Below are 12657 nucleotides of genomic sequence, written 5' to 3'. Positions count from 1 at the left end.
CTCCCATCTGGGATCTTACAAGGTGGCTGGGAAACAGCCCCCCAAAAATTTGTGTTTTATCCCAGAGGCAGATATTCTGCAGGAAAACAAAGGGGTGAACTCCACCTTTCTCCTCCTCAGCGATTTCCCACCAATACCAGGATTGCTCAGGGGCCCTGGGTAAACCCCAGGAGATTCAGTCTCCCACATACAAACAGGGAAAAAATGAAGGCTGGATGATGTGAGTATTGTCCCAAAAACTCCAGTCATTAGGAGACCATTTCCCATTAATTGCCTGGGTAAATTTCCAAGCAGCTTTTTTACAATTTCCCTCCCTGCCAGTGCTCCAGTGGGGACTCCAGCATTCCCTGTGTGTATCCCAACCCTGGCAGGGGTGAAGGCAGCTCCCCAAAAAGCTTCAAGAGAGAAAATTACTCAGCAGAAGTGGAGAGAGCTGAGCAGGCTCTGCTGAGTGTTTATTTTTAAATGATGCCATGAAAATCGAGCTCTCCCTTTTCAAGACTTGTTTCTTGTCTCACCATAGCAATCACAATTAGATGCATTTCAGGGGCATTAGGCACTTAATATATTTATCAAATTATTCACCTAATTTAGCATGGCTTTAACTGGGAATGACTGGAGAGGGGAAAAAGAGAATTAACCACTATCAGCTCGCTTGAAATCATTTGGTGTTTCATCAGTGATGAACACATTGGAGGTTTTTGGAGACATTCAGCCCCTCCTGAAGTGCCCATCCCCAGGGTGCCACTGTCTGGGAAGTTCTGGAGTTGAAGGAATTTGGAGCCTGCAGTGGGGTGAGGAGGATGAGGGATGCTGGCCTCAGGTGGCCCTGAGTGGGTCCACAGGCAGCCCTGTCCTTGCATCCCCTGCTGGGGGCTGGGCAGGGACAGATCCATGTCCTGCTGGGCTCTGTGGGGCAGCAGAACTCTTGGATGTAACCCCTGGAGATCAGCTTGGTGGGGTTTTCCTTGCACACCTGCCCAGGTGTGGCCATTTCCCTCCTGCACCTGGCAGGTGAAAACTGAGGTGGTTCCATCTAGGAGGGGTGTGAGGGCTGTTGTGGGGGGGGGGGTGATCCCAGTGACACCCAGGATGATCCCAGTGACACCCAGAGTGATCCCAGTAACACCCAGGATGATCCCAGTGACACCCAGGGTGATCCCAGTGTCACCCAGCACATCCAGGATGATCCCAGTGTCACCCAGGATGATCCCAGTGACACCCAGGATGAACCCAGTGACACCCAGGGTGATCCCAGTGACACCCAGTGACACCCAGAGTGATCCCAGTGACACCCAGAGTGATCCCAGTGACACCCAGGATGATCCCAGTGACACTCAGGGTGATCCCAGTGTCACCCAGCACATCCAGGGTGATCCCAGTGACACCAGAGTGACCCCAGTGTCACCCAGCTCACACAAACACAAGAGGACAGGGTGTGCCACCAGCCCCATCACAGATTTCCCTTCCTGTGCTTCCAGACTGGAAACTGATGGGAAATGTGGTCAAGTGGATCCCAAAACCCATCAGAACCTCCCCCCAGCAGCTCTGCATCGTTGGTGGCTTCTCCACCTCTCTGGGCTTGGAAACCCATTCCCGTGCAGGCTGTGGCTCAGGGCAGGGCTGGTGTCACACCCAGTGATGCCCCAGTGTCCCTGTGCTCCCCACCCCTCCTCTCTCTCCTCTGCACCACCTAAAAACCCACGGGGGAGGGGAACATCCAGCGCCCAGAAATAACCCCCCCCCGCTTCTCTCTCTCCCTTCTCCACCCCCCAAGGGCTGGAATGCCAGCGGCCCAAGCGGCAGAACTCGAGCGACGACATCGAGGTGCTGTCCACGGGCACGCCGCTGCAGCAAGAGAGCCCCGAGCTGTACCGCAAAGGCACCACGCCGTCCGAGCTGAGCCCCGAGGACAGCCCGCTGCAGAGCTTCCCCGCCAGCCCCTGCCCCACGCCGCCCTCCTGCCGCAACAAGAGCGCCCACTTCTCCCGCCAGCTGTCGGTGGATGAAGAGAGGGGCGGCGAGATCCAGATGTTGCTGGAGGGGCGCGGCGGGGATTACCTGCGCCCCAACAGCTGGAGCGAGGAGAAGGGCGGCGGGAGCCGCGCCGGGAGGAGCGGGGCGATGCGCGGCGGGCAGGGCTCCGCCGCCGTGCCCGAAGATTACAGAGCCCGCAGCGGGGCGCACAAACATTCGGCCTCCAACCACAAGCCCAGAGAGAGGTGGACAGATTCCCCGGCCGCGGTTTCGTGGACTTCCCACCACAGGTCTCACAACCACAGCTCAGGGAGCTCCAAGCTGCTTGAGCTGGATGAGGAGAAGATGAGTAATTACGAGATGGAGATGAAGCCCCTCATGAGGATGGATTCTTATATGCAAGAGATTCACACCCAAAAAAGACACTACAGCAAAGGGGGAGGCTGCAGGAGCGTGGCTGACGAGCACCGCGGGGAAGAGCGGGGCTTCGGGGTTCAGAGACTGAGGTCTAAGTCCCAGAACAAAGAGAATTTCAGGCCAGCTTCCTCTGCCGAGCCCACGGTGCAGAAACTGGAAAACCTGAGATTCGGGGACAAAGCTGAACCTCGGCTACTGAGGTGGGACTTAACCTTCTCCCCGCCACAGAAATCTTTACCTGTTGCACTAGAATCTGAAGAGGACAGTGGGGATGCGCTCAAATCCAGTACGGTGAGTGAGGGGATGGGATCCTGCCCTGGAGCAGGATGGGAGGGACGTTTGGAAAATGTGAATTATTGTCGGTTTGTGCCTTGAATCCCCTCTCCTCCCTTCTCCTTTCCTGCTGGGTGCTGGTGTGGGGTGTTCCCTGCAGGCTGGATTTTCCCTGCAGGATGTGAGAAGCAAGCTGGAGTTTTGCAGCCCCTGGGCCAGCAATAAAAACCCCATTATTGCTGGGAATTTGGTGGGAAAGCTGCAGGAGCAGGCGAGGCACTGGTGATGCTTCTTTGGGTTGTGGTTATGTGAGACATCCCACCCCGGGCTCCTCATTTTGGGGGAGACAAAGACTCTGGGCAGTGCTGGGAAGGGCTGGAGGTGTTCAGGAGAGAAGACAGAGTGATCTTAGAAGCTGCTGCAAAGTGGAAGGGAAGAATCTGTTCTCCACAAACAGAATTAATGGGCTTAAAGTCAAGGAGAGTGAGCCATTAACCATTCCTAATGAGGAATTAATTGCCTGGGGAGGCTGTGGGGGGCTGGGGAGGAGGGGGGTCTGAGGCTGGGCATCACCAGCTCAGGCAGGAGCTGGACAGAGCTGAACCTCCTCAGGAGAAGGCTGAGCTGGGTGGGTTTAGGGGTTTTTGCAGTCTTGTTTTTGGAGGATTCCTATATTTCCCATTAGAAGCTTCCTCACCTGTCCCTGTTGGTTTGGCATTGCCAGCAGAGGTGATGGGGTGTGCTGGGAGCACTGGGGAAGCCACCACTGCCCCCAAATGCCCCTTGCTGAGTCAGTGCCAGACACAACAGGGCTGCAGGTGTCCCATGAAGATGCCCCAGACCTACCCAGGAGAAATGGAAAACCTGTCACGCTCAGGAGGTGACATTTCAACAAAGGAGCTCAATCTCCCTGGCAGGGGAGCACAGGATGGTGCCTGGTCACGAAATGAAATGAATTTGTCAGTCAGGCTGAAAATTCAGGCAAGAGGCATCGAGGTGGGTGAGGTGTGGTGACATTTGCCATGGCTGCAGCATCCCTGCTCCTCCAGCATCTGCCAGCAAAGCTGAGGGGGAGAGGAGGGAACAGGCTGGGGTGCAGAAGGATGGACCTGCCCCATCCTCCCTGCTGATAAATCCCCCCAGAGCAGCCTGGGGTGCAGAAGGATGGACCTGCCCCATCCTCCCTGCTGATAAATCCCCCCAGAGCAGCCTGGGGTGCAGAAGGATGGATCTGCCCCATCCTCCCTGCTGATAAATGCCCCCAGCAGCCCTGCAGCACTGGGGGTGAGCTGAGCATGGGGGCTCCACAGGACACATCCTGCAGCCCTGGAAAGGCAGAGCCAGGCCCTGCCTGGATGCCTGGGAAGCACTGGAGACATGACAGGCAGCATTAGGAGCCTGACAGGCTCCCGGAGGGGAAGAGCAGCAGCAGTAATTGCACAGACACCAAGCCTGGGAAGGCTGTGGCACACGCAGATGTTCCAGCACCTTTTGACAACACAACCCGGGAGACTCAGGGCCCACAGGAGGGGTGGAAGCACTGCTTCTCCTCACAAAATCCACGTTTTGGGGAGATCTCTGGCACAGGCAGCCCTGGGCAGTGTCCCCACCCAGCCCATTAGGAGCTGTCACAATAAACCTCCTCCCACATCGCTGGGGGCAAAGAGCCACCAACACATTCCTGACCATTCCCAGGGAGCCCTGGGCACCAAGGAAGGGCCCAGGAGAAGTGCATGGAAAAGCCATTAGGATGCACATCCTACTTTGGAAATGCTGGAGCTGTGGAGCAGCATGTTCAGTTTTCTCACATTCATAACCGAGGGTGGAACAGATGGCGAAGGTTTGGGAGGAAGCTAATGTAATCCAGAGGAAGAGATAATATGTGGATTTAAATAACCCACAATGCCAGCAACAATTTGTTCTAGCAGGAATTGCAGGGTGCTAGCAGGGTTTTGTTCCAGTGGCCTGGCAGGGAGGGGGTGCTTGGACAGAGCAGGGGAAGGGGTAGGAATGGGATTTGTGCTCCAACCTCCTCCCCAAATCTGTGACCTCACCTGCACCTGCCATCAGAAGCATTTCAGACTTCAGGGATGTGGTGAATCTCTGAGGAAGAGGAGGGGAAGGCTGAAGGGGAAAGGATTTATCCCACAGACCCCACATCCACCTCATCCCCCTACAGCAAACCAAGGCTCCCCAATCCCCCCAAAACCCCAATTTCCTAATGCTGGCCTGAAATCCTCCTTCCCTGTGGCCTGGCAGGGTGAGAGCTCCAGTGCAAAGCAGCTGTGGGCAGATGTGTGGGAGCCCACACTGCTCCAGGCTGCTGAGAGCCTCTTCCCTGGATCCCAGCAGTGCCAGCTGGAGCTGCTCCCTCAAAAGGAGGGGCTCAGAGGGCAGCTCCCACCTCCCCCCAGCTGGGCTCCCTCACCAAGGTGCTGCCAATCAGCAGGAAGGATGCTCAGGCTATTTTTGCCCTACTGAGGTATCCCTGAGCAGGAGCCAGGTCACCCTCCCAGCTTAGCTTGTTTTAAAAATAATCTGTCCTAAACCAGCTCTGCACAAGCCAGCCACGAGCCCAGGGCTTGGCTGTGTGCTGGAGCTCCAGCTTCCAGAGCCAGCCCACCTCTGGCACTGCTGGGATGGGCTGGGGGTGCAGGTTTGACAAAAACACACTCAAAAAAAAAAAAAAAATAAAAACAAGAAAAGAAAAAAAAGGAAAAAAACCAACCTGCTCTCCATTCCTGTCTGAAAAACAAACTGGAAGCCACAGAGCTTGAACCCAAGCTTTTCCTAATGTGCAGCCTGCACACAGGAGTCAGATGTTCAGGTTGCTGTAGGAACTTTTCTGTCCCTTTTCCCCAGCCCTTTAAAACAATCTCCCAGAACCCGCTCATTTTGTTGGGGCTGCACATCAGGAATTGAAAGATCCTCTCATAAAGGTCATTTCTTGAGGCCACAGCTCAATAACATTGATGAAATTCAGCACTGCTTGCTGTTGGCTCTCAGGGGATTTGGGGGTTTTGGGGTCACTGAGCCACACAAATGCTTTCAAATGACATTTAAGGCCACCTGATCTCTCTGTGCCTCTGAGGGCACCGACCCCAGCAGCCACAGGACAAACTGACAGCAATTGTCAGGAAAAGGGGAGCCACGTGCCAGGAGCAGTGCCAGTGTTGTGGGATTAAGGGATTTATAGGAACATCACCATCCTGCCCAGCCTTAAAGGCCCACGAGGCACAAAACCTGTGCATGGATGCTTCACAGCTTCCTGGAGCCTTTGAGAACTAAAACAGGAATTGAAAAAAGGAATTTGTTGAGAGACTGGAAAGGGAAAGAAGCTTTCTAAAATACCAGTGACCCTTTTATTCCATCACAGGGCTAGGGAGGAAAAAAGGGAATGGTTGGGGAGAAAAAAGGGAATGGCTGGGGAGAAAAAGAAGGGATGGCTGGGGAGAAAAAGAAGGGAATGGCTAGGGAGGAAAAGAAGGAATAGCTGGAGAGAAAAAAGGGAAAGGATGGGGAGAAAAGAAGGGATGGCTGGGGAGAAAAAGAAGGAATGGCTGGGGAGAAAAAGAAGGGAATGGCTAGGGAGGAAAAGAAGGAATAGCTGGGGAGAAAAAAGGGAATGGATGGGGAGAAAAGAAGGGATGGCTGGGGAGAAAAAGAAGGGATGGCTGGGGAGGAAAAAAGGGAATGGATGGGGAGATAAAAAGTGGAATGGCTGAGGGGAAAAGAAGGGTTGGCTGGGGAAGAAAAAGGGAATGGCTGGGGTGAAAAGAAGGGATTGGATGTCCTTTCCTGCAGGTGCTGAACATCTGGCACTGCTGGCAGAGAGGAGAAGTGCTTTGGGCACGGAGCAGGGAAGGGCTGGGGCTCAGGCACCGCCTGACTCATCATTCAGGACATTGTTGATGTCCTCATTTAGCGGCGGTGGGCACCGACACTCTCGGGGAACATTCCAGGGATCCCCCGTGGCACCCCGGGGATGGGAGGAGGCTCCAGGTCCGGCCCTTCAAGGTGCTCCCATCGCATCCCCAGGGATGCCAGAACAAACCCCAACGCAAAGGCAAAAAATTCCCAGCGAAAGAGCAACAAGAGAGGCTTGAAAAGCATCTCCCGGCTGTGGGATCTCCGAGAGCCCCCGCTGTCCCCGCGGGGGTGGCGGGGAGGGATCCCGGCAGCGCAGCCTCTCCATCCCTCCCTCCCTCCCTGCATCCCTGCATCCCTCCCTCCGTGCTCCGGGATTTGCCAGCAGGATTTGCGGGCTGTCGCTGGGGAGAGGCAGGAGCTGGCAGCCAATCTGCAGGCGGGGCTGGGATGGATGTGCAGCGCCGCAGGAGCGGGGATGGGGCCGGGAATGAGCCGGGGATGAGCCGGGGATGGGACCGGGAATGAGCCGGGGATGGAGCCGGGAATGGAGCCGGGGATGGGACCGGGGATGGGACCGGGAATGAGCCGGGGATGAGCCGGGGATGAGCCGGGGATGGGACGGGAATGAGCCGGGGATGGAGCCGGGGATGGAGCCAGGAATGAGCCGGGGATGGAGCCGGGGATGGAGCCGGGGATGAGCCGGGAATGAGCCGGGATGGAGCCGGGGATGAGCCGGGGATGGAGCCGGGGATGGGACCGGGAATGAGCCGGGGATGAGCCGGGAATGAGCCGGGGATGGGACGGGAATGAGCCGGGGATGGAGCCGGGGATGGAGCCAGGAATGAGCCGGGGATGGAGCCGGGGATGGAGCCGGGGATGGAGCCGGGAATGGAGCCGGGGATGGAGACGGGGATGGAGCCGGGGATGAGCCGGGAATGAGCCGGGATGGAGCCGGGGATGAGCCGGGAATGAGCCGGGGATGGAGCGGGGATGGAGCCGGGGATGGGAGCCGGAATGGAGCCGGGAATGGAGCGGGGGAATGAGCCGGGGATGGAGCCGGGAATGGAGCCGGGAATGAGCCGGGGATGGAGCCGGGAATGGAGCGGGGAATGAGCCGGGAATGAGCCGGGGATGGAGCCGGGGATGGGCCGGGAATGGAGCGGGGAATGAGCCGGGGATGGAGCCGGGGATGGAGCCGGGAATGAGCCGGGGATGGAGCCGGGGATGGCCGGGAATGGAGCGGGGAATGAGCCGGGGATGGAGCCGGGGATGGAGCCGGGAATGAGCCGGGGATGGAGCCGGGAATGGAGCCGGGAATGAGCCGGGGATGGAGCCGGGAATGGAGCCGGGAATGAGCCGGGAATGGAGCGGGGAATGAGCCGGGGATAGAGCTGGGGATGGAGCCGGGGATGGAGCCGGGAATGAGCCGGGGATGGAGCCGGGAATGGAGCCGGGAATGAGCCGGGGATGGAGCCGGGAATGGAGCCGGGAATGAGCCGGGAATGGAGCGGGGAATGAGCCGGGGATAGAGCCGGGGATGGAGCCGGGGATGGAGCCGGGAATGAGCCGGGGATGGAGCCGGGAATGGAGCGGGGAATGAGCCGGGGATAGAGCCGGGGATGGAGCCGGGGATGGAGCCGGGAATGAGCCGGGGATGGAGCCGGAATGAGCCGGGGATGGAGCCGGGGATGGAGCCGGGGATGGAGCCGGGGATGGGGCCGGGGATGGAGCCGGACATGAGCCGGGGATGGAGCCGGGAATGGAGCCGGGAATGAGCCGGGAATGGAGCCGGGGATGGGGCCGGGGTTGGGGCCGGGGATGAGCCGGGGATGGGACCGGGAATGAGCCGGGAATGAGCCGGGGATGAGCCGGGGATGGGGCCGGGCACTGGCACCATTGGCTGCTCCCTTTGAGGTTTATTGGCTGCCCTCTTGGAGGTTTATTCCTAAACAACATCTCCAGGTGAAGATGAATTCCCCTTCTTTTTAAAAGGAAGTTTGGCTCCTTAAAAGTAGTAAAATTAGTCAAAAATAAAACCGGGGTGTTTTCTCCCATCAGGGGTGTGAAGCTCCCTGTGCATGGCATTCCCTGTTTCCATCTGGGGGAAAAGGGACCTGGGGATTTGTTTGGTATTAACCTCCCTGTGGCATTCCAGCTTCAGGTTCTCCCTTTTTTCTTTTTTTTTCTTTTTTTTTTTTTTCCCCATGAGCCATCCCCAGGTGTCCCAACACAACCACACCTGGGTTTTTCTCATTCCCCTCATCTCACCCAAAGAGATTTAGAGATTCACCTCAGTGTGGCAGCTGCATGTCCAGACAAACAGAAGCCATCATTTCATGGGAATGATGAGGAAGAGGAGTCCTGTTACCATCACAGCTCTGGAATGGGGCAGGGCTGAGCATCACTGCAGGGGTTGTCTCTTCTTAAGACAAATAATAATCACAAACTGTTCCTCCTCTAATCCCTTTCGTGTTCAGACAAACTGAGGGAAATAATCTTCAGAGAGAAAGGGGATGTTCAACTCCACAGGGTCCTTTCCAAAGCCTTTTCATCTCCAGGGCCTTTGATGTACCTGGGAGCACCTTCCTGGCTCTGCTCCTGTCATCTGCATATGGGGGTTGAGCCCAATTCCATCTCTTAGCTTGGAAAATTTGGGGCCAAACACCAGCTTTGGGCTGCATTAGAACCAAATTTTGCTGGTTTTAGAAAAAAAACATCTTAAAATTAGAGTTCAAGCATACTTTAAAAAAAAACCACACAGAGCTCAGCACCTGGAAGGTGAGGATTGAACCAGGGGTGACAAACAGTTCTTTAGGAGGCTAAAGGATCTCTAAGAGGATAAATCCTCATTTTTTTAGCCTTTTTTCCCCCAGCAGCAGGTTCTTCCATCCCACCCAACTCACTTTCACTCACACAAGCACTTTTAGCATCTCCTGGGCCCCTTCCTGGAGCCACAGGAGCTGCTGCAATCCGCTGGAGAAAGCCAAGTGAGTCCCTGATGTTTCCTTTGCTAAATGCTCCTTAACCATTTCACAGAGCCTGTTCCTGGCAGTGATGTGACAATTCAGCACAAATGTCACCAAGCTGCTAAGTTTGCAGCCCTTTCTGCAGTGCTGAGGCTGGAAAACGGTGCATTTTTTTTTTTTTTTTTTTTTTTTTTTTTTTTTTTTTTTTTTTTTTCTGATCCAAGTCCTTAGTAATTACACTTAATAGATCCCAGAGGGATTCCTAGGTAACCTGCACTCTGGTTTCCATGGCAGAGAGGCAGAGCTTGTACCCTGTGATAACAGATAATAATGGATTGCTAATGCTTAAATTAATTATGCCACAATTGCATTTGTAAACCAGCTGTCCATCGTATTCCCAGGAAAACTCTGGAGTTGCTACACAACAGTTCCAGGATAAAAACAAACAAGGCAGAGGGGCAGGAATTACTCTGCAGCTACAATTACTGTTATTACTCCTGTGCCATAACCATGGATTATCCCTATTTTTGTGTTTAGGTCTAAGTTTCTGTTCTTTAAGCTTGGAAGTAAAACTTAAAAATCCTTGGAGATCCAACCTGTTGATAGAGAAGGATCCTTCTGCCCAGCTGGTATTGGTGTAGGTTCTCATCCTTGGCAGATGTTTTCCTTCTCCTGTGAAGGACTCCAGGGATCTTATTGTAAAAAAATTAAAATAAATCTCCAGGAGGATGGAATGAGAGGATCCTTAAGGTCCCTTCAAACTCAAACCATTCCTTGATTCCACAGGAATGGAAAAAGATGAGATGAGGCCTCAGGGAAAGCTGCAAATCAGGGGCTGTGTCTCCTCTTTCCAAAGGAGGAAAGAGGTTGGAACTCAGGGTTTAAAAGCCCCTGGGTTTAAAGCACAGCAGAAGGGAGCTCAGTGGGCTCAGCAAAGCCTCTCTCCACCTCCTGCCCAGGCATGGAGCAGGAATGGTGCAGACAGAACACTGACAAGTGCAGCAGGATCTGTAATTGGAGCTAAAACAGAAGTTTTAGAGAGGCAAAGCTGCTTATCCAGCAGCAGCTGGATTCCCTGCCATTCCCACCTGGACAGGGAGGAGGGGGCTAAAAACAGGGAGCTGTAAAAAGGAAGCAGAATTGGTGAGCTGGATTTGAGCTGTTGGGTTTGAAGAGCCCCCACCCCTCCCTGGTGATCCCATTCCTGGGATGCTGTGCCTGGGAAATGTGGAAGATCCTGTGCCTGCAGTAGCAAATAAGGATTTTCTCCTGCCCCTGCCCTGCTCAGGGGATGCAAACAGGTCCAGCCTGAGCTGGGGGCTGAACAGAAATCCAGGAGCAGAGGTTGGATCCCCCATTTTTCCAGCTGAGGGCTCAGCTTTGATGCCCTGTGTGTAAATCAGAGAATCACAGGATTGTTCAGGCTGGGAAATCCTCTGGAATTGAGTCCAGCCATCCCCAGCACTGCCAGGACACCTCTGCCCCATGTCCCCAAGTGCCACACCCAGACAGCTCCAGGGATGGGGACTCCACCACTGCCCTGGGTGAAGAATTATTCCCAAATATCCAATCTGAAGCTCTCTGGTACGACTCGAGGCTGATTCCTCTTGTCCTGTTGCTTTTTCCTGGAGAGCTGAGCAGTCAAGGCTGTGCTCCCTCCCTGCACACATCCACCAAAGAGCTGCACCTCAGGTGCACCCCAAAATGAGGGAACAGGGAATTTGGGGGGATCAGCAGTGCAGGGCTGTGCTGTTTGAGCAGGGAATTCCTCCATGGAATGCTGGAATTACAGCTGAGCCCTCCCTGGCTGCAGGGTGGGGGCAGCAGCTCGTTCCGTGCCCCGGTGGGGCCGTGCCAAGGCAAACAATGACACTGATAATCGCCTGCAATCTGTTATTATATTACCAGCAGCTCAAAAACCCTAAAACCCAATAATCTTCTGAAATGCAGCTAATCCCTCCCAGCAGCAGGCAGGCTGGGCTCGGCAGGGCCGGGCTGGGGAGGGCAGGAGCAGCGAGCAGGGGGTGCTGCTGCCTTTGGAAGCTTTTCCACGGCTCAGGAGAGGTTTGCCAGCCCTGGATGGGGACCTGGCTGCTCTCTGCAATCCCTGCCTTGGCTTGGCTGCCTTTGACCCTGTTGCTAAGCTACAAATCTGCCTTTCCAGCAGGCTCCAGCATCCCTGCTCCCACCCACTCCCGAAGCCATCTGAATCAGGCTCAGGCAAAGGAAACCAGCCCCGAGCACCCGGCAGCTGCTTTCTCCTCTTTTATTCTCCATCAGCTCCTCAGAACAGCCCAAGAAAAACTCCCAAGGGGTGCCCAGCCCTGTCCCCACTCCATCCCAGAGGTGTGGAGGGGAACAGGAACCCGGGGGGACCATCCCGGGGTTTGGATGCAGCAGGAATAGCCGAGGATCCCAGCGACTCCAAGAAATAGCAACCACCCACATGCTGCCAGCAGTGCTGCCCTGGTGCCAGCCAGCTCCCAGGGAGGGATGGGATGCAGGGATGGGGTGTCAGGAGATATTTTCCTGACCAGTGTCCTACAGGAGGATGTGTTGAAGAAGTGGCTGCACCCCCTGATGTTCCTTGGGTCACACAGAAGGATGTGTTGAAGGTGTGGCTGCATCCCCTGATCTTCCTGGGGTCCCTCAGGATTATCCAGGATGTTTTGGAGGGGTGGCTGCACCCCCTAATGTTCCTGGGGTCCCTCAGGATTATCCAGGATGTTTTGGGGGGTGGCTGCACCCCCTGATGCTCCTGGAGTCCCACAGAAGGATGTGTTAAAGGACTGGCTGCACCCCCTGGTGCTCCTGGGGTTTCAAAGAAGGATGTGTTGGGGGGTAGTTGCACCCCCTGATGCTCCTGGGGTCCCTCAGAATTATCCAGATGTGTTAAAGGATTGGCTGCACCCCCTGATGTTCCTGGGGTCCCTCAGGATTATCCAGGTGTGTTAAAGGATTGGCTGCACCCCCTGATGCTCCTGGGGTCCCTCAGGATTATCCAGGATGTTTTGGAGGGTGGCTGCACCCCCTGATGTTCCTGGGGTCCCTCAGGATTATCCAGGTGTGTTAAAGGATTGGCTGCACCCCCTGATGCTCCTGGGGTCCCTCAGGATTATCCAGGTGTGTTAAAGGATTGGCTGCATCCCCTGAT

At 55.4% G+C, this 12657-nt stretch overlaps 1 protein-coding gene across 1 annotated transcript in view; it reads left to right on the top strand.

Annotated features, from left to right (window-relative positions):
* The window catches only part of JPH3 (junctophilin 3), a 47941-nt gene that overhangs the window by 33055 nt on the left and 2229 nt on the right, over positions 1–12657 (top strand). The window contains exon 4 of the mRNA XM_079315978.1: positions 1778–2685. Coding sequence (XP_079172104.1) covers positions 1778–2685 — 908 coding nt within the window. The remainder of the gene's footprint in view (positions 1–1777; positions 2686–12657) is intronic.

This window comes from Erithacus rubecula, assembly GCF_903797595.1.
Source record: "Erithacus rubecula genome assembly, chromosome: 12".
NCBI classification, from domain to species: Eukaryota; Metazoa; Chordata; class Aves; order Passeriformes; family Muscicapidae; genus Erithacus; species Erithacus rubecula.
The sequence above is the reverse complement of the archived record's forward strand: the minus strand, read 5'-3'. Positions and strand labels throughout refer to the sequence as shown.